At 34.7% G+C, this 26,215-nt stretch overlaps 1 protein-coding gene across 2 annotated transcripts in view; it reads right to left on the reverse strand.

The window, feature by feature from the left end:
• The window catches only part of LOC128228072 (sodium- and chloride-dependent taurine transporter-like), a 42,495-nt gene extending 25,752 nt beyond the window's left edge, over positions 1 to 16,743 (reverse strand). Inside the window, exons 1-2 of one of the 2 annotated variants that reach the window (XM_052939158.1) lie at positions 16,589 to 16,743; positions 3,207 to 3,443 (exon numbers count right to left, since the gene is read on the reverse strand). In XM_052939158.1, coding sequence (XP_052795118.1) covers positions 3,207 to 3,441 — 235 coding nt within the window. In that variant the 5' untranslated portion in view covers positions 3,442 to 3,443; positions 16,589 to 16,743. Of the gene's footprint in view, positions 1 to 3,206; positions 3,444 to 7,760; positions 8,011 to 16,588 lie in introns of those variants that run through there. The other variant, XM_052939159.1, reaches the window with a different exon arrangement.
• Positions 16,744 to 26,215: the final 9,472 nt, after the last annotated feature.

Here is a 26,215-nt window from a genome sequence, read left to right on the forward strand (position 1 = left end):
TTTAAAATTTATTTGATATTCTCATATTTTGGTATTCTAATATACCAAGTCTAATAGAATACTATTTTCAGTCAATAGTCAAAACATTTTTGCAATCAACAATTTGATTTTATCCAATCATACTTTTAATTAATTTAACATCAATTGAATACAATTTCTGTTGAATATTCCCCGATAAATTTGTAACTAAAATAGAAAAAAGAAAGATAACGCAAAAAATAAAAATAAAAAATAAAATAAAAATCCACATTTTTTCGTAGCTGTTGACCGGTTGCCGAACTATTGACCCGTGTCAGAGAGCAAACACAATTGACTATTGATTTATATATAGGAGGTCATGTTATACATTAAGCTATTATAGACTGTGGATTTCTGGGTCTGACAAAGTCGCTGTGAGGTCAATTTATTTGTTGTGGATTTCTGTATACACGGGCAGTAATGTACAAAACAACTGAACATTGCACATTTGCCAATCTTCTTAATAATTTTAAAATTAAAAGTCATTCAATGGAAATTTCGGTATGGAGGGGGCTACACTCACATATGGCCAACATGCAACTCCATTAAATAATGAAATTTATGTACATGTAGGCGATTAAAACACAATTATAGCAAGTATATGAATATAGACCATTTCCGGCATTCAAAATGCGGGAAAATCTACAAAACCGCCGACGTCATCAGTTACGTCACGTCATTGCGGAAGCAGACGATAAACCATGGTGGGTGTACATTCAACCGATCTCGATTATGATGACGATGTCATATTTACAGAAAATCCGGAGCTTGAATCCGGAGTACGTCATCGGGCTAGGCAGGCGAGAATCCCGACAATAGCAGATGACATTCGAACGCTCTGCAGACACAAGTGCCACAGGTGTTTAAGTCACGTGTACAAACCGGGTCGAGATTACGCGATGCAGCGAAAAACAGACGAGCTTTTGGAAAACATCCGGGGCAGCATGCAGAGTCTTGTGAAAGTTGAAGCTGATATAAAAGTGTCTCGGGATACTTTGAAGGAGCTGCGAGCAGACTATGGTAAACTCGAAACGCGGCTGAATCACGTGACAGTGACACATGGTAATGTGGTTGGGGAAATGCGGGAAAAGACTGCAGAGATTGACATACTACTGTACATAGAGTCGATAATTACGCATCTTGAACAGACAGACGAGAAAGGCAAACTTGTGTGTGATAACACAGACGCAGCCGACAAAATTTGGTTCACACATCCGGAAGACGTTGAAACTGATTGACAGATAGAGCTAGTTCCTAGTTCAAGTCGGTCACAAAAAGACCACAGTGGTGCCCCGCCGTCTTGTTTTTGACAACCATTTGGTTACTTAGTTTGTACACTGTATTCATATTCACGTTCACGCGTTTTTAATCATATTTCAACGGACGTACTTGATCGTATCATATATAATAAAACCTCGTCGAGCAGCAGATGAGAAATTTGAGTTAATATTTTATTGATATTCTGCCAAATCTTGACATTGAGTAATCAGAAAAAAGCAATTTTCAGAGATAGGAGCAGACATCGTGCAAACACTATTGTTATTTCTAGGATAAATAAAACAATATTTTCACAGAGAGAAATGTGGCCAGGATTTCTCCTGCAGCCAATTCCAGATATGCAAATATCTTCTGAGACACTGTATCGATTTGGCCATAACATTGACAGAATGATGGTGCACACGTGAGACCGGGTGACAGAAAAACCTTCATCAACTTCGGCTGGAAAGTGTACACCAAAGAATGTATTTTATTTGGAAAATGTCAGCCGTTTATTTATTCATTGCCACGCTGCATAATTTATTCATAATTATTTCTGATGATGTTACCTTAAAGATGCACTCTTACTCCCAAATAAGATTTACCACAATTAATACAATTGTTTTGATATACTTAAAAGGATGAATAAATGTCAAAAACAAAGATTCATATGAAGTATACCGAGTTTAATTTGAAAGAAAGGTGCAGAAAAAATGGTGTTTCTACCTTATGAGACTATAGTAGATCGCAGTAAATCTTTTAACACTCATCAATCATTTAATATTTTTGCGTTATCAGATATCAAGAACAGGGACACAATCTTGATATCAGTCATTAATATATTCCATAAATGCATTATTTAGTAAGTAGTTAAAAAACTTATCACTCAAAATCATGTATTTTATACACGTGTATGTATTGATTTTGAATAAGTGTCACTTTAAGTGAAAACTTTTAAGAAATAGACGATGAACCAAATATTAAGCAAGAAAGGCATCTTTACCTTCACTTTGTATCATTTAATTCAAAAGGTAATTTAACGCAGTTGATATTCAGCAGATTTTTTTTATATCAAATATATTATCAGTGAATAGGAGGAATTAATTTTGCAGATTTTTCTGCACATAACTCAGTTTATCAGCGGAGCGCAAATTTGCACTGAATACATTTGCAATGAATATTGTTTGGAGATTATATAAAACGTTTTGAAGTCTCGATTTCCCGAGAGATTGTAAAATAGCACACTTTAACATCTGTTATAGATTTACAAAACATATTCGTTCCACTGATACATTTCTATCTGACCGCAAATCAGACGCGCGTTGTAACTCAATATTACGTCCATGCTTCCAACAGTTGAATCTGTATTGAAGGGACTTGACACTAGATGGACCAAAAATCGGCAAATACATTATTTCCACAAGACAAGCCTAGAATCATTGTTCAATCGAGCTAGTATGAGGCCGACAATACATCATTTTACATGATTGAAGGAATAGTTTATCGCCGTCTCAGCTGAGTTAAATCGTTTAAAATAAGCGCATAATCGTCTCCCAATTTAAAGTGTGTATAATTAGCTATGAAAGTCATGTGATTAGTACAGATACAAATACCGACGCTATTTTTAAATTAAAAACGTACATGGTAGACAACCCCAGTAAATTTCGAATGGTAAAATTCGCAAAAACTGTGAAAGATGCATGTGTCGTAAGCGATGTGATATATCAGTAAGATTCAATGCGTTGTACACAACGATACAAATTTTATGTAAGTTTTTGACAATTTTCTTTTTTCTTGCAATTTTATCATCTGGTGTATAGTCCCTTTAAAGCTTCACATAGAAACAACATAAATACGGGGTTGCTAAAACAGAAGTACGGTTTAGTTGATTAGTATATGTCTAATGTGTTAATAAAAATAAGTAGACTCACCTCCACCATTTCTGTAGCATAGAAAGGGGAATCTCCACACGTTCCCCAGCCCAACGGAAAACCCTATACACGCCAACAGGAAGTCCAGTTTGTTCGACCACACTTCCCGCTCCATTATCTCCGGTTTTAGCCCCTCACTTGACAGGGTCGCTGTGTCCGTTGGCGTCGACGGGGCCAGGGGCTCCGTCTGTTGTTTCCACTCTTCCGGTGGAGAGTTCTTGTCGTCAGTAGCCATATCTGTAGTATGATGTGTATGTATAGGTATAGCTCTTACGCAACTAAAATTTTAGTATTCTTCACCTTAAATGAAAATTATGAAGTCTAAAACGTTTAAAGCAAACTGATTTTAAATATCAAAATGTCACGTAGCACGAGCTTGTGTTTGATATATATTTTTTATCAAAGCGGACCACCTTGCAGTTTCAAGTCTAGTAAAAGAGTACACTGCAATGTATATCTACACGGGTTTTATAGTGAAGTTTTGATATCAACTTAGGCTTAGGGTCATCATGTCAAGGTGGTATAGCCATTATATTATAATCAACATCACCAATTAAAAGACTCTTTGAAACTGATAGAATTATCAAACCACTGAAAACAGTGTAAGAAGATTGACATCTTAACAAAGACATAAACCATTCACGAAAAAAGATTATACAGATAAGCCATTTGACAAACAAATGCTTAATATTACCTTGAAAATTAGGACTGCAAAAAACAGTTTTTAGAAGCTGGGTATCTACGCAGGTTGAATAACTGTTTTGTTTACGTTTTATTTACGTAGGTCGTGTAAAGTATGAGCATAGAACGCGTCTAAAAACATTAGACCATATCTGATAAACAAGTCTGAGTTATGCGAAAGATGAATGGATGCTTGAAAAAAGGTATTCTGGGAAAGCGCACCTGCACCCATTCCTCTCCACGAGCACGTGTTTACTTATAGCATATGCTATGGCATTCATCTCCGCGTGTTTGCAAGCACATGCGTCAACATATATGGAAACTATTTTTACGTACAACTGGTAATGTGGCATGCAAAAACAATAGCTCAAATGTCTGAGAAATACAAAAATATACCTTGCATTACGGAAGTAAAAACGTGCGTATCGGAAGTACCTCTAAATATAATTCCAACTCAAGAAAACCACATGGAACTTCTGACGTCAAACGAGAAAGCCGAACTATGACTAAATGTATAAGACCATCCCTTTGGAACCACAAACAAGAATTCCAATACCAGAAGTTTCCCCACTCTTTTACAAGGAGGGTCAATATATTAGCAGGTTCCTGTACATTTCTATCGACAAAACAGAAGAACTGGAATTTTCCGGATTCATTGAGTTTTCAGTGCGATAAATTGATAAGCACTTTGGGTCGAAATCTAGTGTGTGTAATCCATATATCATCAAAATACTTCGGGACTGATACCCAATGATCATAATGTTCACAAGTACCAAAGTACAAAGCTTATCGCCCTTATAAAAACTGTACCGGGAATCAGCAGCTTTGTGTTTTTCTTGGTTCAATTCCTTTTTTTTTTGGTCTGTTAATGATAGCTATGCCTAATGAAACAAAAAAGGTTGAAAAACGTCATTAAAATAGTCACTTTTGTCATAGGAAACTGTTCTGGGTTGTCTAATTTAACAATTTTAGAATACGTATTGTATAAAGCCTTGGCAAAACGGTTTCCTTAACGGGACATAACGACAACATGACTTGTCAGATGCCGTAAAGCGTTCCAGACGGCCTTCATTAATAATATAAACCGGATATACAATTAGATAAATGATTTTTTGCTATCAAATACGCCGTTGACCACAAAGCTGAAGTCATTGCTCATTGAAAATGGTCTGTTCTGTTAATTGGAGGGTGTGTGTGTGTGTGTGGACTTTGAGGCGGGGGAGGGGGGGGGTAGAGTTTGTATGGTCTTCAAGCGCAGATTGATTACATTATTGCTTGACCCCAACGCACCCCCGAGTAGATTAAAGAGATTATATAAAACCAAAGAGAGTATTTAATCTCTTAAAATGTGGCGTGCAACAACGATGAATGACATCTCACGCCACACAATCGAGAGAAGAAAATAAATAGGGTCAGCCCCGGCTAAATGGGGATGGGGGCGTACTTTGTGCGCCTCACCTAAGCTCAGTTGCAAATAATGGACGTTTAACATGTACATTATAATGGTTTAATTTAAAAAGTGACCTTACACAAAAGTTTTAATACTCCAGAACAAGGATTATACCAAGTTTAAACGTGCGGCCACGACTCACTTAGCGTTAGGCTTAAGAATTAGTCACAGCAGTAACAACATGAACAGCACTCGTCGTTGCCAAAATACTGCATAACATTGCATGCAGATGATTGGAATAAGAACAAAGTCAATACGCAATCTGACATTGATATGGCAACGAATAGCGTCCATAGATATGGTAACAAGAGTACGTCGTAATTGGATAGGTGCTCCAAAATCTTTGTGTTTCATTCATGTTTTAAGACTGTGGTAAGCGTATCAAATTGGTAATCATGAACTAACAATCCCTCAAAAAGCCGATTAATTCAGTCACAACTCGTTAACCTTAAACTAACATAAGAATATCAAAAACCTATAAATAAACAAAACACCGCCAGCAACCCTTTATTTGAGTTGTGTCCGTGCCAGAACACAATCAATACAGCCTAACCTTCTGACGGGGGTATTTCGGTATGGATTCAGTAATTTGGAGTCGGGTTCCAAATATATGGTTTTATTTTAGAAACAAAGATAATGCATGCGAATAAATGGAGGATATTTATAATGCTTTAATAATGTTCTACCACATTATAGCTCACCGAATTTGCACTGAGAACTAAAAGTTGTATCCCACGCTTAGCCACGAGGCAATTATTTAGTTACGGTGTTCATGAGGCGATGTAACACTATAAAACTAATTTTTTTGCTTTGTATGCAACTCCATTTTGGTCCAAACCCGTTTGACTTCTCAATGAGAGCGGGCTTAAATGTTTAAACAGTGTTTGAAACAGCGATTTCTTTTTATTTAAACCGACAAAATCCTTATTAACAACAGACATATAATGAATATATTTTAACAACGTTAACAAACACATTGCAGCTATATTATAAACTACAGGACTTGCAAAACCCTGCAATTATAAACAAATCATTGAAACCAAGCACCATGAGCAATAACCGAATTACATTTTTTACATAATATCCTCACTCGGTGTCTGTTTTCCTCAGCCTGAAAACCACCATGCCATTTATGTACATGTATATATGTTTCCATTGTTATTTATTGTACCGATTAAACCTTGCTGTATATACGTCATACTATCCATACATGGAGGAAAATAAAAGATTTATCTAACTTCAATAAAAGAATGGGAACAAAAATAAATTCATTTAGACATTGACATTACGGAAATTTCCGGTTTCCATTACTGGTGTCAACATTATTTGCAATGACGTTAAACGTAGACTTATAGATAAAATACCTTTACTAAGGTTAAATAATATTAAAGGACCAGAAAAAAGCAATATCAGCTATCCCCAAATCCGCTTCTGAAAATGCATGCATGCATTTAACACATTTAAATTCTTGTGACTTTTGAAACAGTTTATGTTTACTGATCATCATACGTCATCGGTGTGTGTATACCTTGTGATAAATTGCGTCATAAATGCTACGTCGGAAGGCAATATTTTGCTTCGAATGAAGACTTAAAACAAAAATAACTTCACTATTTCTTCATCATTTTAGATGAAACATAGCGCAGTCTACGCCTCTTACGGAGCTCCACCTTTTTTTTACCAGAGTGTGATTGAGCGTTTAGTTTCTTCAAACACTTCGAAAAAGCTTTTCACAGTACGGCCGTCTGACGGAGCACGGTCAAAACATTATTATGGTAACAGGTTTGTTGAAGTGTTTGAGGAAACCAATCACCTAATCCAATTTCGGTAATTAAACGAAGGCGGGGTCCTTTAAGTGGCATAGACTGCCCTTTGTTTCATTTAAAATGGTGTAGTAAAGGAAAAGTTATCTTTGATTTAAGTCTTCATTTTATGCAAAATGTTGCCTTCCGACGTAGCATATATGACGTGATTTATCACGCACTGATACATATACCCACAATGTCTTAGACAATTGTTCAAATACATCCAGGAGCTGTTATTCAAATACTGACTATGTAAATAACACGTATTTTCTAATTAGACCTCTTATCTAATGTAACACACAACTGTTAAGGTAGCTGGCTGAATTTTGTAAGTGTCGCAACTTGATTTGACCAATCAAGCGCCCCTTTGTTAACGTAACTACTGCAACATGAACTGTAATAAATAATAAAAGATGGTACCTCAGATATTTGAAGCATCTCATTATTTACTTTTTAGAAAAAAAAACTAGTTTAAAAAATTGATTGCTATTGTTTTTGTAAACCAATACACCTTGCTTATTTACATTAAACAAACAATTATAATAATTTGCTTTTTTATTTTATAAAATAATTATGTTTCTTGTTTGTTAAGTCTTAAAAAAATGAGAGTTTACATACTTGTTTTAATGTTATCTCCAACTTGATAAGGCTATCACAAACCTAACTTAACACTAGTCGTATACAACTCAGAGCTTTGTTAAAGCTTAAAATATTAATCCACCGAATACAAAGCCGGAACTAAGCGCGATGTTAACTTCCACAAAGAGTTGTAAAGTGCAGAGAGCTTCAGTCTATTCAGCTGATCGGTCCGGCAGATCTTGTTCAGACATAAACCGCTGTAAACTCCCCTCAGTGACAGAGTTCTGTAACTTAGATGTCAGTTGATATGAGTGTTAACGACACGTTTTCTTTTATAACAAATACAGTTTATATCCGGTTTCTATGCAGATATTTGAGGCCTGTAATTATTGGGGCAGACCGACACACAGATAGAGAGATAGACAATAAAACTGTTTCTTTACGAAACAGGCGAATCAGAAAATATGTTTTGTAGAAGAAATATTTAAAACAATATTATTGCAAAACCCTGGATTTGTTGATATGATATATTATAATCTTCATAATTTGGTTCTCCGCCTGCTGAAAACATTTAAAAATCAAAGCAGTGGAGACAAATTTTCAAAATCTTAAAGCTGCACTCTCACAGATTGGCCGTTTTGACAACTCTTTTTAATTATTATTTTTGTCTTAATGAGCCATTTTTTCTTATATATCTGGAAACCAGTAGACTAATGATCATATCCCAGTTTTTCATGTTTACAATGAAGCGTTGATGTTTTATGGAACGCTATAAAACTGCACTCTCACAGATTGAACGTTTTGACAACTTTTTTATTTTGTGTCTTGGAACGAGCCAATTTTTGCGAAAATCCATGGAGACCAGTTATATACGACTGCTGACAAAAAATTAGATCCCAGATTTTTATATTTAAGTTCAAAAATTGATGTTTTAAGCATTTTTCTTAAACCGTTAGTAACGGTTTAAGCCATAAAACATTAATTTTCGAACAGAAATATGAAAGTCTACGATCTGTTTTTGTCAGCAATCTTATATCATTGGTTTGCAGATATGTATGCAAAAATTAGCTCTTTCCAAGAGAAAAAAGTAAAAAAGTTGTAAAAACGGTAAATCTGTGAAAGTGCAGCTTTAAGAAAAAATGAGGTTTTCAGCAGTTTCCCAAACGATTAAGATATGTTCTATTGTGAGTTATCTTATATGAATGAATTGAATGCAATGATACCAAAATCAGCTGACTCTGAGACAAAAACTAAAAATAAATGTCATAACTGTCAATCTGTGAGAGTTCAGCTTTAATGCCTCAGTTCGCTAGCTCAGTCCTTCTTTATCTTATTTTTTTATAATAATAAAATAAGTTTCAATAAGATATCTTAGTCGTAAACCTAACGCTTCTTAAAGGTACTCGGGAACATCCCTAAATCCAACTGTAAATAGACGATTTTAATCGCAAAATGAAACTATCTTATAAGTTTCATTACTTCGCTACATATTGATTGAGCTGAACTTTAACCAGTAGGCCTATTGAAAATAAGCAAACAGTTGAGGAAATTAAAATAAAAAAATGTACTGCCATACATGACTTCTTAAAGATTTCAGATCAGCTGACTAAATATAGACCTAAGGCCAAAAAAAAATATATTTCGTTCTGGCAACCCGTCCCTACCTACGAAATAGGCGCCGACTCTTCCGTTTTTATTACTTTTTATAGTCAGTTTGTAAAAAAATAATAATTGTGTATTTTAATATGTAGCTTAAAACCTTTATGTTTTATACCGAGTATAACTTTAACACTATTCTCCAATGAAGACAATAATATTTAAAAAAGAGAAGCCTACCCTACCTATTTTTGAAAAGGATGTTACCCTAGACCCTAGTCTAACGTTTTAATGACACAAACATTTCGACTCAACTTTCTTCAAGCTCAATTTAGAATGCATACAAAGTTGTTTCATTCATTGACCTAGCTGTTAACCAAATATGCCACTGGCCAAGTGTTATCAAGATTGGACTAAAATTGTGACTACCACCAAGTCAGGATGACATATCGCCAACCTCCCTGATAGAACACCTCCAGCGTTTCGTGCTCAGTTTAACTAAACTTTACGCTATTTATTAACTGTTTCCAACGTCGCTTTAAATTTCGCAATGGAAAATAACCAAACTGTAAATTAACATATCATAAATACAACTAAAGGATGTTGAAACAAGACCCTTTGCTAGATTAGATAGATAAAAGCCTCATTTATAAAAATATAAACCTAACATCTGTAATCCTAAACCAGTAATCTAAACATCAAAATTTTTAGGACAAAGAAACTTATTTCAACAAAATACAAAACTAAAAGTTGTTATAATAAATCTTGAATATGTAAATGTGAGCAGATGAAATCATGAATCAATTACTTACAAATTCGTTGTCAACATTTTTTGTTGAAAACGAAACACGAGCCATGTACACGTGCATAAGTATTAATAAAATGCACGTCAATGCCAACATGATATACATTGTAATCCGAGAGGAGCACGACGAAGTTCACATGTATGACGTAATTTACATAGCAGAAAACTAATACATGCATATATAAGTGATGAAATACAAAGGCACTTGGCAGAAAACTCAGACCCTTATATAAGTAATGACATACAAAGAAAATTTGCAGTAAACTTAGACTCGCACAAAAGTGTTGACATACAAAGACACTTTAAAGGAAACTAATTCTCTCATATGAGTGATGACATACAAAGACGCTATGCAGGAAACTAATACTCGCATATGAGTGATGACATACTTGGCAGGAAACTAATACTCGCATATGATTGATGATATACAAAGACACCTGGCAGGAAACTAATACTCGCATATGAGTGATGATATACAAAGACACTTGGCAGGAAACTAATACTCGCATATGATTGATGATATACAAAGACACTTGGCAGGAAACTAATACTCGCATATGAGTGATGACATACTTGGCAGGAAACTAATACTCGCATATGATTGATGATATACAAAGACACCTGGCAGGAAACTAATACTCGCATATGAGTGATGATATACAAAGACACCTGGCAGGAAACTAATACTCGCATATGATTGATGATATACAAAGACACCTGGCAGGAAACTAATACTCGCATATGATTGATGATATACAAAGACACTTGGCAGGAAACTAATACTCGCATATGATTGATGATATACATAGACACTTTGCAGGAAACTAATACTCGCATATGATTGATGATATACAAAGACACTTGGCAGGAAACTAATACTCGCATATGAGTGATGACATACAAAGACACCTGGCAGGAAACTAATACTCGCATATGAGTGATGACATACAATGACACTTGGCAGGAAACTAATACTCGCATATGATTGATGATATACAAAGACACTTGGCAGGAAACTAATACTCGCATATGATTGATGATATACAAAGACACTTGGCAGGAAACTAATACTCGCATATGAGTGATGATATACAAAGACACTTGGCAGGAAACTAATACTCGCATATGATTGATGATATACAAAGACACTTGGCAGGAAACTAATACTCGCATATGAGTGATGACATACAAAGACACCTGGCAGGAAACTAATACTCGCATATGATTGATGACATACAAAGACACCTGGCAGGAAACTAATACTCGCATATGATTGATGATATACAAAGACACTTGGCAGGAAACTAATACTCGCATATGATTGATGATATACAAAGACACCTGGCAGGAAACTAATACTCGCATATGATTGATGATATACAAAGACACCTGGCAGGAAACTAATACTCGCATATGATTGATGATATACAAAGACACCTGGCAGGAAACTAATACTCGCATATGATTGATGATATACAAAGACACCTGGCAGGAAACTAATACTCGCATATGAGTGATGATATACAAAGACACTTGGCAGGAAACTAATACTCGCACATGAGTGATGATATACAAAGACACTATGCAGGAAACTAATACTCGCATATGATTGATGATATACAAAGACACTTGGCAGGAAACTAATACTCGCATATGATTGATGATATACAAAGACACTTGGCAGGAAACTAATACTCGCATATGAGTGATGATATACATAGACACTTGGCAGGAAACTAATACTCGCATATGATTGATGATATACAAAGACACTTGGCAGGAAACTAATACTCGCATATGAGTGATGATATACAAAGACACTTGGCAGGAAACTAATACTCGCATATGATTGATGACATACAAAGACACTTAGCAGGAAACTAATACTCGCATATGAGTGATGATATACAAAGACACTTGGCAGGAAACTAATACTCGCATATGAGTGATGATATACAAAGACACTTGGCAGGAAACTAATACTCGCATATGAGTGATGACATACAAAGACACTATGCAGGAAACTAATACTCGCATATGAGTGATGATATACAAAGACACTATGCAGGAAACTAATACTCGCATATGATTGATGACATACAAAAACACTTGGCAGGAAACTAATACTCGCATATGATTGATGATATACAAAGACACCTGGCAGGAAACTAATACTCGCATATGATTGATGACATACAAAGACACTTGGCAGGAAACTAATACTCGCATATGAGTGATGATATACAAAGACACTTGGCAGGAAACTAATACTCGCATATGAGTGATGACATACAACGACACTTTACAGGAAATTAATACTCGCATATGAGTGATGACATACAAAGACACTTGGCAGGAAACAAATACTCGCATATGAGTGATGACATACAACGACACTTTACAGGAAATTAATACTCGCATATGAGTGATGACATACAAAGACACTTGGAAGGAAACTAATTCTCTCATATGAGTGATGACATACAAAGACACTTGGCAGGAAACTAATACTCGCATATGATTGATGACATACAAAGACACTATGCAGAAAACTAATACTCGCATATGAGTGATGACATACAAAGACACTTGGCAGGAAACTAATACTCGCAAATGAGTGATGACATATAAAGACACTATGCACGAAACTAATACTCGCACATGAGTGATGATATACAAAGACACTTTGCAGGAAACTAATACTCGCATATGATTGATGATATACAAAGACACCTGGCAGGAAACTAATACTCGCATATGATTGATGACATACAAAGACACTATATGCAGGAAGCTAATACTCGCATATGAGTGATGACATACAAAGACACTATATGCAGGAAACTAATACTCGCATATGAGTGATGACATACAAAGACACCTGGCAGGAAACTAATACTCGCATATGAGTGATGACATACAATGGCGCTATGCAGGAAACTAATACTCGCATATGACTGATGACATACAAAGACACTATGCAGGAAACTAATACTCGCATATGATTGATGACATACAAAGACACTATATGCAGGAAACTAATACTCGCATATGATTGATGACATACAAAGACACTTTGCAGGAAACTAATACTCGCATATGAGTGATGATATACAAAGACACTTTGCAGGAAACTAATACTCGCATATGATTGATGACATACAAAGACACTATATACAGGAAACTAATACTCGCATATGATTGATGACATACAAAGACACTATATACAGGAAACTAATACTCGCATATGAGTGATGACATACAAAGACACTATATTCAGGAAACTAATACTCGCATATGAGTGATGACATACAAGGACACTATATGCAGGAAACTAATACTCGCATATGAGTGATGACATACAAAGACACTATATTCAGGAAACTAATACTCGCATATGAGTGATGACATACAAGGACACTTGGCAGGAAACTTATTTTCTCATATAAGTGATGCCATACACAGACCCTATGCAGGAAACTTATACTCGCACATACGTTATTCCAATTCCAAGTGTGATAGCGTGCCAATGCTATCTGCGAAACAGTGATAACTTGCACTGACTATGACGTAGCGCTAACAAGGAAATCCACGTATCATTTCCTAACGTCTAACTGATACTAATTTTTTTGCAATGTGTTTAGACCAAATGTAAGTTCAGGTTATATGTTAAGGCATTTTATCTGATATGATTGGTGAAGAAACTGATGATTGTCGTTCCTTAACCTGAGCGAGTATCGAAAATCCTTTAAATATAAAAATAAAATAAAATATAGGGTTTTAACCTTTCTCACGTAAATGAAACAAATAAATGTGAAATAAAAGCCTTGGTAGATGGGAAATGACTAAGGCCGTACTTACAAAATATCTTAAGTCAGTTCCTAACTTATGTCGCTTTCGTAAGTTAAGTATCTCTTTTATCATATGATCAAATAACTTAATAATATAGTATGATCTGAAAACGTTATGTTAAATATTTTTTTTAAAAAAGAACATACTTTTATGTTAAAAACACTTAATCGCTTCCTTTCAATTCGACTATAAAAGCACCTTGTACCTATATTATACTACTTTACTCATGAATGAATCATGTGACATTGCGCTATTCGTCGTTGTCGCTCCCTTCGAATATATTTGTTCAACGTACACCCTTGTTGACTTTTTTATGTTGGTAGTATTGAGTACAACATTTTAATTACACCTCAACTTCCATTCCTTAAATGAACTGCCTTTCGGCAATTGCGTTCATCTTCGGATATGTTCGGATCGCAATTCATCGCATAACAATATACATGAAAACTATTGATCTTGTTATTGTTTGTATTGTGTCAGCAGGTCCCGTAAAATATAAATCAACATTTTAGAAAGTGCTAAGTTATTATATTTTTAAACGTTTTGTTGCCAAAAGTGTTTCAATTTTACGTTTAAAGGTGATTTCAAGTGGTTGATCTTGATCCCGCGTTATTGTGACGTCATTTGAAAAAAATGTTTCCGGTAACAGTTGGGTCGTCCTATTTACAGAATGGGTAAGAAAGGATTACTGAAAGGTAATCCGAAATGAAATTAAGTATTTTTTTTATTGTTTTTTGAATAAAATAATGAACTATTGGCATAAATATAAGGAATGAATTGCGGGATTGATGTCATTATCGGGGATATGAACGCAATTGGGCTGGTCAAAGTACGCGTGGAGTCCTTCGGACTCCACACACTTAGACCAGCCCAATTGCGTTCATACCCCGATAATGACATCAACCCCGCAATTCATTCCTTAATTAATTTCACTTGGCATCATCGGACCGACAGACCGACGGACTGACAAACCAACCGACTGACCGACCGACCAATCAACCGACCGACAAACAAACAGGCAGGCAGATATGCAGACATTCAAAGATCCAGTCAAATAGACTCATACAATAGTACATCGTCTAAATACATAAATGTATTATAAACATATCCTCTTCAAGTGTCGATACGCATCACATCACAAATACAGCCAGTTTAAATATATCGGCAATTTTGCCGTTTGAATGCCGTTGTTTGTTTGGGATAAAATTATCTAGCGTCTATAAAACTTTGTGTTACATTTGTTTATTCTATGATTTAAGCAAACACTGCAAATGGATCGACATTCACATGAATACATTATTTTCAGCAAAAATGAAAGCATTTAGAGACAAGTTTGACGAGTGGCGTAACAACTCAAATGATTGATTGACTACACAATAACTAACGCCACTGACCTCGTATCAAGCTACTTGACTACTTTGCGTATGCATACAAAAACATTCAGATACTATCAGAACACTATTAGAACCCTTCCGTAGTATATGTAAATATACATGATGATGCAAATGAAGGTAGTATAAATCCTAACAGCAAAACGCTCGACTGCATTTGGTTGCAATAAGACTCCAAGATTATCTTAAAGCTGCGCTATCACAGATTGGCAGTTTAAACATTGGCTTTATTTTATGTCTCAGAATCATTTGATTTTGCATTCATGCCTGTAAACCAGTCATATTAGATGACTCACAATAGAACGGATCTCAACTGTCTGGAAAACTGCGTAAAAAACACATTTTCTTACAGCGTTTGTAACGCTTTTAGCCATAAAATAAAAATTTTGGAACAGAAACATGAAAAACTCCGATCCGATCTTTTGTAAGCAGTCTTATATCAATGTTTTCCAGACATTTGCAAAAAAGTTGGCTCATTCCAAGACATAATAAAAAAATAAGTCATAACTGTCAAACTGTGAGAGTGTAGTTTTAAAGAATCGGTCTCCTATACATGTACCATACATGTGTGTATGTCTAGTTACCCACAGCGTGTTGAATATCAAAGATATTGATGAGTAATCGTACCGCAAGAAGATTGGCAAAACATGAGTGGAAGCATGAAAGGTAGTGAGACAGTGACTGAAGACCAAATGTGATCAATAGACCCCACCCCAACCGTGTCCAACTTGTTTTACGCCAGTGATACATGTAATAGCTTGTCTGGCAATCATCATCAGTGACGTTGATGTTGTATATGGAGAAATCATTCATTAAATATGTATGAATATTTGGACATACATTATGATTTAATGATAAGAAATAACAAAACCGGTTTGATAGTAAATTATTAATAAATTCATAACGAGAATACTTTGCTCTTGACAGTTTAATCTCAATAACTGTTCACTCATTAACTGTTCGAATTTTGATATCTTATTTACTGCAATTTGAAAGCAAAACGTCTCCGCCTCTCGTATTGATCATATTATTGATCAGTTTGTACTCGCACACGCGAAACATGGTTGTCAAGGTTACTGGAAAATTTATACGATTTATTTCAATTATAAAACGAGAAACCCACATTTGGATAGAATAATGTTACGGCAAAGTCTAAATATAAAAAAGGACTAATTAACTGTATATACATATTAAGAGAATAATAAACACATAAACCCTCCTACCTATTGATAAATCCAAAAATCCTTGTGAACAAATAAATACTCGTTTCCAGCGTGGCTTCTTTCACAGAAATGGCCGAGCCGTTATCTTCCGCACACGGTTGTTAACAGATCTGATACTCAACCGAACTTCTCACTTGTTATAACTGTATTATACTATTTATTCGTGACCGCTGGTCGGCGCTGCTATACAAATTTATTTCATTGTCAATATTCAATGTAAAACTCACTTGTAACTGATACTTTATCAAACTTCTACTTTAACGAATGATTTTTATATGCCCAACTATGGTACAAAAATAGTTAAATCACCGATTACTGTATGGTTGAATTTGTTCGTAGCAAGACTTTTGAGTGTCGAACGTTGCAGATACGTAATATTCACGCAAAATGTCACATTATGTTTTTTGAACAATCTGATGAATTGAATAAAACTCTGGTTGGTTTATACTAATTTATTTTAGCTCGATTGAGACGAAAGCTGATAGCTTATAAGATCACTCTCGAGTCCGTTTCCTGGACTCTGGTTAAGAAAAACATGTTTAATGGTTATTTAAGATGTATATTAACCCTTTAAGTTAGTTGTTTATGAGTAATAAAATGAAAGCTCTCGAGCCGTGTTAAACTACAGACTCTGTTTAAGTGTTTATGAATTAAATCAGAATTATATGAGCGAAAAGGGTTTAACAATTTCTTTATACGACGTTACTTAGAAAGAAACACACTGCTTTTTGATAAGAAATTTGATAAAATCTTCCTTCGTAAAATTTGCTAAACTCCTAATTGCTCAATACTGAACCTTAAAGCTGCACTCTCACATATTTACCATTTTTACAACTTTTTATTTTTTTATTTTTTTTTGTCTTGGAAAGGGCATATTTTTGCGTAAATATCTGCAAACCAATGATATAAGATTGCTAACAAAAAATCAGATCGTAGATTTTCATATTTCAATTAATGTTTTATGGCTTAAACCGTTGGTAACGGTTTAAGAAAATGCACGAAACATCAATTTTTGAACTCAAATATAAAAATATGCGATCTAATTTTTTGTCAGTAGTGTTATACAACTGATTTCCATGAATTTTCACAAAAATTGGCTCGTTCCAAGACAAAAAATAAAAAAAAGTTGTCAAAACGTTCAATCTGTGAGAGTGCAGCTTTAAAATGACACAAAAGAGTTTTAAACATCTTATGTTTTGGTCCTTAAAACGAGTAGTGCACTGTGAAAAGCCCTTAAATACCCATATTCAATGTTAAGTTAATTTGACGTAAACCCACTATCCTACGCAAACAATCGTGTACATGCTTCGCGCTTCCTTCCTTCACATGTATTTACGATCGAATAATGCAAGCCTTGCACAATCATGCACTCATTGAAACACACTCGACAAAGTCTGGCGTGATTCTATTTTAGTTAAACCTTTAACAATTTGCCGAAAATAAGGCAAAAACAGGGACACGGAAAGATCTTTTAAACAGACTGACTTAACATTTCGTGGTGCATGAGTTTGTTGTGTAAACAATGCACCTGCCGTTTATATCTTATTTCCATAGATTCATCATGTTCTCCAGTTTTTTTTTTGTCAACTTCCACTTAAAATAAATAGGTTTAAAGTAACTCCTTCTGTATTATAGGGTAAGACTTCGAAAATTTTATTGTGAAACGTTACCACTTTTATCGTTTCTTTACTTATTCAGTGAGGCGGGGACCGGCGCGCAAGCGCCTTGGTTCTAGTGCTAAGCGGGCGGCGCTCGCCGCCGCCCGTGACCCGCTCTGAAGACCTTGTCAGGCGGGGAGAATGATAAAACGTTGAAAAATGAAATAGGGGCTCATTGATGAATATCGTTTAAATTCATGACAGAAAATTGCTAGTTTTTGCCATTAAGCGTTAGCAAAGGAAGTACAAATTGAATTGTTTTAGTCTTGCAGAAGTCTGTTTAATGAGTTTCTGACATTTGCTGTCCGTTGTTTGTTTAAAGCTACACTCTAACAGATATACCATCTTGACAACTTTTTTATTTTTTGTCTTGGAAAGAGCATATTTTTGCATAAATTTCTGCAAACCAATGATTTAAGATAGCTGACAAAAAGTCAGACCGTAGATTTTCATATTACCGTTCTAGAAATTAATATTTTATGGCTTAAACCGTTACCAGCGGTTTAGGAAAAATGCATGAAACATTTCCATGGATTTTCGCAAAAATTTGCTCGTTCCAAGACAAAAAATAAATAAGTTGTCAAAACGTTCAATCTGTGAGAGTGCAGCTTAAAAGTAGGTAACCCAGTTTCAACAAAGTTTGCACATTTTCCGCGAAGAAGTCCCTTTGATGCAGGTTGGTGAAGAATTGGCATATAGAGAAGAATATAACACAATGAGTGTAGATACAGCATAAAAACATGTCTATTGTGAACACAGTATTATGATACAACCAATGAAAACACATCATGCGGTCACACATAGTGTAGATACAGCATAAAACATGTCTATTGTGAACACAGTATTATGAAACCACCAATGAAAACACATCATGCAGGTTGGTGAAGAATTGGCATATAGAGAAGAACATAACACAATGAGTGTAGATACAGCATAAAAACATGTCTATTGTGAACACGTATGATGAAACCACCAATGAAAACACAACATGCGGTCACACATAGTGTAGATACAACATTAGAACATGTCTATTGTGAACACAGTATTATGAAACCATCAATGAAAACACATCATGCGGTCACACATAGTGTAGATACAGCATTTGAACATGTCTATTGTGAACACAGTATTATGATACAACCAATGAAAACACATCATGCGGTCACACATAGTGTCGATACAACATTAGAACATGCCTATTGTGAACACAGTATTATGATACAACCAATGAAAACACATCATGCGGTCACACATAGTGTAGATACAACATAAGAACATGTCTATTGTGAACACAGTATTATGATATAACCAATGAAAACACATCATGCGGTCACACATAGTGTAGATACAACATAAAAACATGTCTATTGTGAACACAATATTATGATACAACCGATGAAAACACATCATGCGGTCACACATAGTGTAGATACAACATTAGAACATGTCTATTGTGAACACAGTATTATGATACAACCGATGAAAACACATCATGCGGTCACACATAGTGTAGATACAGCATTAGAACATGTCTACTGTGAACACAGTATTATGAAACCACCGATGAAAACACATCATGCGGTCACACAGAGTGTAGATACAGCATAAGAACATGTCTATTGTGAACACAGTATTATGAAACCACCAATGAAAACACATCAAGCGGTCACACATAGTGTAGATACAACATTAGAACATGACTATTGTGAACACAGTATTATGATACAACCAATGAAAACACATCATGCGGTCACACATAGTGTAGATACAACATTAGAACATGTCTATTGTGAACACGGTATTATGATACAACCAATGAAAACACATCATGCGGTCACACATAGTGTAGATACAACATTAGAACATGTCTATTGTGAACACAGTATTATGATACAACCAATGAAAACACATCATGCGGTCACACATAGTGTAGATACAACATTAGAACATGTCTATTGTGAACACAGTATTATGATACAACCAATGAAAACACATCATGCGGTCACACATAGTGTAGATACAACATTAGAACATGTCTATTGTGAACACAGTATTATGATACAACCAATGAAAACACATCATGCGGTCACACATAGTGTAGATACAACATTAAAACATGTCTACTGTGAACACAGTATTATGATACAACCAATGAAAACACATCATGCGGTCACACATAGTGTAGATACAACATTAGAACATGTCTATTGTGAACACAGTATTATGATACAACCAATGAAAACACATCATGCGGTCACACATAGTGTAGATACAACATTAGAACATGTCTTTTGTGAACACAGTATTATGATACAACCAATGAAAACACATCATGCTGTCACACATAGTGTAGATACAACATTAGAACATGTCTTTTGTGAACACAGTATTATGAAACCACCAATGAAAACACATCATGCGGTCACACATAGTGTAGATACAACATTAGAACATGTCTATTGTGAACACAGTATTATGATACTACCAATGAAAACACATCATGCGGTCACACATAGTGTAGATACAACATTAGAACATGACTATTGTGAACACAGTATTATGATACAACCAATGAAAACACATCATGCGGTCACACATAGTGTAGATACAGCATTAGAACATGTCTATTGTGAACACAGTATTATGAAACCACCAATGAAAACACATCATGCGGTCACACATAGCATTAAAACACAATTAATGTAAACATAGTGTTTAAGCACAATTAGTGTAAACACTGCATTATAGCACATTTTAAGGTAAACACATCATTAGATCAAAATCGTGTAAAACACAACATGAAAACACAATTACTGTTAAAGACAACATTAAAACACAATCAGTGTAAACACAACATTAGAATTAGAAGGTAAACATGGCAGTGTATCACATATGTGTTAAAAAGCATTATAACATAAAATATATTAAACACAACATAAGAATACAATAAGTGTAAACACAAAATTAGAACACAATAAATCATCATTAGAACACAATTCAGTGTAAACACAACATTAGAACACAATATTGTAACACATTTCGCCTTCGTCAGGATGGCTTCTATTCTAATTGACCGTTGGAACAATTTCAACAAAGACTTTCATTTCCGAAGACGTCTAATTTATGGCTCACTTATTTAAATATACATGAAACACATGCATATAAATTAGCTGGTTCGTAGCGGCGCAACGCAGTGTCTCTTTGGAAGCAAAACAATCATTATTATCATGTCTGCGTAATTATAATCAGCGTTTTATCTTCTCAGTAAATAAATAATATTAGCTTTTAAATAGCACTGTAACTGTAGAGTATATTTAGTTTGTGTTTACATAGTGCCTACCAGTTTTGGAATTACATATGGCGTTGCCATTTTAGGATTTCTAAGATCTTGTCGTGTTAGAATGTTAATTGTTGAGTGATCAAAAATATGAGATATCCACTGCCAGATTGCGCCGCCTTATGTACTCGACAGTCGGTTTGGATTTTAGGAATTAGGAATTCTGACCAATTAAAAAGTCTTTAGGAAATTACCAGCCAATGGCATCGGTGCTTGGAATTCCTAACCCTAGAAGGCAGTACTTCGGTCGAGCAAACAACAACAATATTATGCATAAATATCGAGTTCAACATACAAATATTAACAAAGGGCAGTAACTGTTGTCATGGAAATATCAATTTAATGCTTTGTGACCTTGGTTCATTTGCAAAAGTCACAATCAAAATAATTTTCATAACCTTGGACTTCCGAGTTAGGAACGCGCGGATGTTACAAAATAGTTCAAATACATACCAGTTCAGAGTAATGCATCATGTGATGCATCTGTTGAATTATGATTTGCTATTAACAAATAACATTGTAAGAGAGTTTAAAATTACATTAAAAGTTATAAACACATTCATGTTCTGAAAATGAACCGATGTATCATGCCGCACTTCAAGTTCCCAGGTCTCAAAATGGCGGAAATGACAGTTCCATGACAACTTTAGGAATTCCTAAAATCGGTAAATACTTCGAATACACGTTATTTCACAAGATAAACTATGAATGGTTACTTGCATAGATTTGCATTGTATTATATTATTTGTGTATTAACATGTATACATAGTGTTTATGAGAATGAAACAGCAATTAAAGATGCACTTTTGCAGAGTCAAAATGTCAATGCAGTAATTTATTACAATATAAACAAAGTCAACACAATTCAGTATAAACAAAACATTAGAACACAATATAAACAAAGTCATCATTAGAACACAATATAAACGAAGTCATCATTAGAACACAATTCAGTGTAAATTCAAACTTAGAATTCAATATAAGCAAAGTCATCATTAGAACACAATTGTTCAGTGTAAACAAAAAATTAGAACACAATATAAACAAACCGTCATCTTTAGCAAACAATTAGTGTAAACGCAGCATAAGAACACAAATGGATCATGATTTACTTTCCTGTTCTTACATTGTCTTTTTTACACGACAGAACCTGGTTGTTTAAGACACTTGTGAAGTTATTCATAAACAAAGCAGACATCATGATTGCCCTTAAATCACATCTGGTGGTTTAAATTGCATCGTTAAGTATGTTTGATTTAAATATTCAGATTTATTTTAAAGTTGTAAATCTTAGATTCCCCTGTGCCTGTTAACTGTATTTATTTCCTGGGCGTGGTTGTCTCGTCTTCTTAGACAGAGTCCTTTTCCCAACATATATTTACACGTCTAGTTATTCAAATAAGTATTTTAGTATGTAGTTTCCATTGAATTTCAGAAACATAAACTTAGTTGAAAGACAACTGCAAAGACATGTTTTAAGAGGCCGTGTTGAGTAATGCGCCGTGTTGAAGCCAATATTTTCTAATATTTTATTTTTACTTAACTCTTGACAATAAATTCACTTCGTTTCATGATCCACACAAGCATATGGTTAAACAGTAGTTTGTTTGGATTCTTTTTAAATGTTAAGCAGTTTTTGTACAATTCACATGCATGTTACATGCCTTGATTTTTGAATATTTTATTCTTAGGCGATTATAATTTTATTGCTAGATTTTCATTCTCTTATTTGTACCGCTTCTTAAACTTTATTGACTTAAATAAAAAAAGTTGCACTAGGGACTGTATTCGCGTATCGGTCCGGTACTGTCCTGGAACGTCGTCTATTCATATACAGTGTGTGTATACCACGTGATAAATTATGTCATATATGCTACGTCGGAAGGCAACATTTTGCTTAAAATAAAGACTTAAATCAAAGATAAGTTTTCTTTTACTTCACCATTTTAAATGACACAAAGGGCAGTGTATGCCGCTTTAAGAGCCCCGCATTCCTTTAATAACCGAAGTTTCATATGGTGATAAGTTTTATCATCAATCACTTCGATAAACCTGTTTCCAAAATGGTGTTTTGACAGTGCTCCGTCAGACAGCCGTATTGTGAAAAGGTTTGTCGAAGTGTTTTAAGAAACTAAACTCTCAATCAAACTCTGGTAAACGACCGAAGGCAGGGCTCCATAAGCGGCGTGGACTGCACTATGTTTCATTTCAAATACCATTTTGAAAATGGTGAAAAAATAATAAAGTTACCTTTGTTTAAAGTCTTCATTCGAAGCAAAATATTGCCTTCCGACGTAGCATTTATGACGAAATTTATCACGTGGTATACACCCACTGATATACCTTCGGTGACAATGTAAAACATTCACTTGTGATAAAGGAGAACTGCTACGATCGTGTTCGTGGTCAGTCTAGAAAGTATGGTTCAATATTCAACGCATATTTAACGGTGAAACAGTCATTTAATAAAAATGTACAAATAAAATGTCACTCCTCGTCCCCATTTAAAAAAGGACTGGATGAAAATCTAGCAATAATTTATTTTGAACTAACGCTTTGATTTCCCTTTTCACGCTTCAGTTATTTTTCCAGAGAACAGTGATCACTAGGTGAAAGTGATACTCTTAATCGAAATTAATGCATACACATGTATAACAAACATAGATTTTGAGTTTTACACCTCTTACTTCTTTCTAAATAATGCATTTATGGAAAATCGTGACTAATTTCTGATAACAAGATTGTAACCGTGTATTTAATAGCGTGTGTGTGTGCGTGGTCGTGTGTATGGGCGTGCCTGCATGTACGAGTATGTGGGCGTATACCTGCGTTCATGTGAGTGCATTTGTGTGAACTATAACAACCCTTAATAAGATGAGATAATAGAAACAATTCAATGTGATCATTTACAATCAGTGCAAACACAAGTATTAAACACAAATACGATTTACCACAACTAATACTATTGTTTTAATATGGCTTTAAGAATAAATACATATCGAAAACAATGGTTCTTATGAAGAATACCGAGTTTAATTTGAAAGAAATATGAGACCATAGTAAATCCTTTAGCATTCACCAAAAAATGAATCATTTTTGCGCTTTACTATTAAATAAACAGTTACAATCTTGTAATCAGTTAATAATATTTTGTATGAGTTTATTATTTAGGAAGAAGTAAGGGTTTATCAGTCAAAATAAATGTTTGTTATACATGTGGAATATTGATTTGAATAAGAGTTTCACTTTAAAAATTCTGTGTGTTTTAAATTAACGCCGATTGACTCCGTTATATATTGACCACATGAGTCATTTTCTTTCTGTTCAAAGAATGACCGATCATTTTTTAACGTCAAAAACTGACCATCCCCCACACCCCTCCCCAAACCGTTGCGTGTTCAAGAGTTATATTCACTACCGAACTTAGTCAATAATATGGTTACCAATATTAGTGGAATTTATTAATTGTATATGTTTTTATTCAACGATAACCGTTTGACTACATCAAACTTAGATTCAAAACACTAAACTCTGTAGTCGCGTATTTTATTTTATTTTTATAGATCTGTATACTATTACATTTTCTCCGATAGTGACATACAGAAGAAAACTTGGATGATTTTAAGGGGAGGGGGAGGGGCTGCACCCCCTCTACTGCCGGGATCCGTTTGTGCTTATTACAATGCAGATTTCTGTCGATTATCATTTTTTGGTTTGTTCGTTATATTTTGTGTATAAAATGAGTGTCACACACTTGATTTACTATGCTTTTGCTTAGTTTAGAGCCTTATAACTGCAGATTTCTACTGACACTTATTAAAGAAATTGGTAACTAATAAAGTAGTAGAACCGTTTATTGTTGTGTTATTACTGTAGATGTATATATAAAAAAACACTAATCAGCATAGTCACAGCTCATAGCATAGTGACTGGAACGATTATTGATGTGTATTATCAAAATATTACAATTCCGCAAATGAGATTGCTTAATAATTAAGAAAGCCTCTCATTAAAATAGCCGCCAGATTTAAGTCATTGATGTATAAATAGAGAATACTAGGTTAGTGCCGTGGATGGAGGAAGTTTATCTGGCAAGGCGGAGGAATTTATCGGGTGAGCCGAAGGCGAATCCGATAAAATCCGCAGCCGAGCCAGATAAACTTTCTCCATCCACGGCACTAACCTAGTATTCTATTTATCCTGTTACTTTGTTTAATTAAACACTATAAAACCTTAAAATTAATAAGAATCTTTAAAAGTAAGGGGGATAACTGTTTTTCCCTGTTGACGTCATCACACTCGGTATCCATGTTTAAATCGCCCCCAAAATAGTTCCTAAAACTGTTCAACTTTTTTAGTACGTTTATATTCAAAGTCATTGCATTTTAATACGTCAATATCAATTCAAAACATAAAAATACTTTTAAACGTGCATAAGCATGGATCAGTCTCTGAACATTATTTGATGATGTAACAATTATTCCGCAAGTCAGAGTACAGTACACAGGTCAAAATTCAAGATCACGAGTGTTTACAAACAATCGCAACATATTAAATGGATTTAAATGATGTTGATAGTGTTGAATGATCATAACTGCACCGGCAAAGATATCATTCATTTCTGTTGTAAGT

The sequence above is a fragment of the Mya arenaria genome, chromosome 3 (genome assembly GCF_026914265.1).
Source record: "Mya arenaria isolate MELC-2E11 chromosome 3, ASM2691426v1".
Lineage (NCBI taxonomy): Eukaryota > Metazoa > Mollusca > Bivalvia > Myida > Myidae > Mya > Mya arenaria.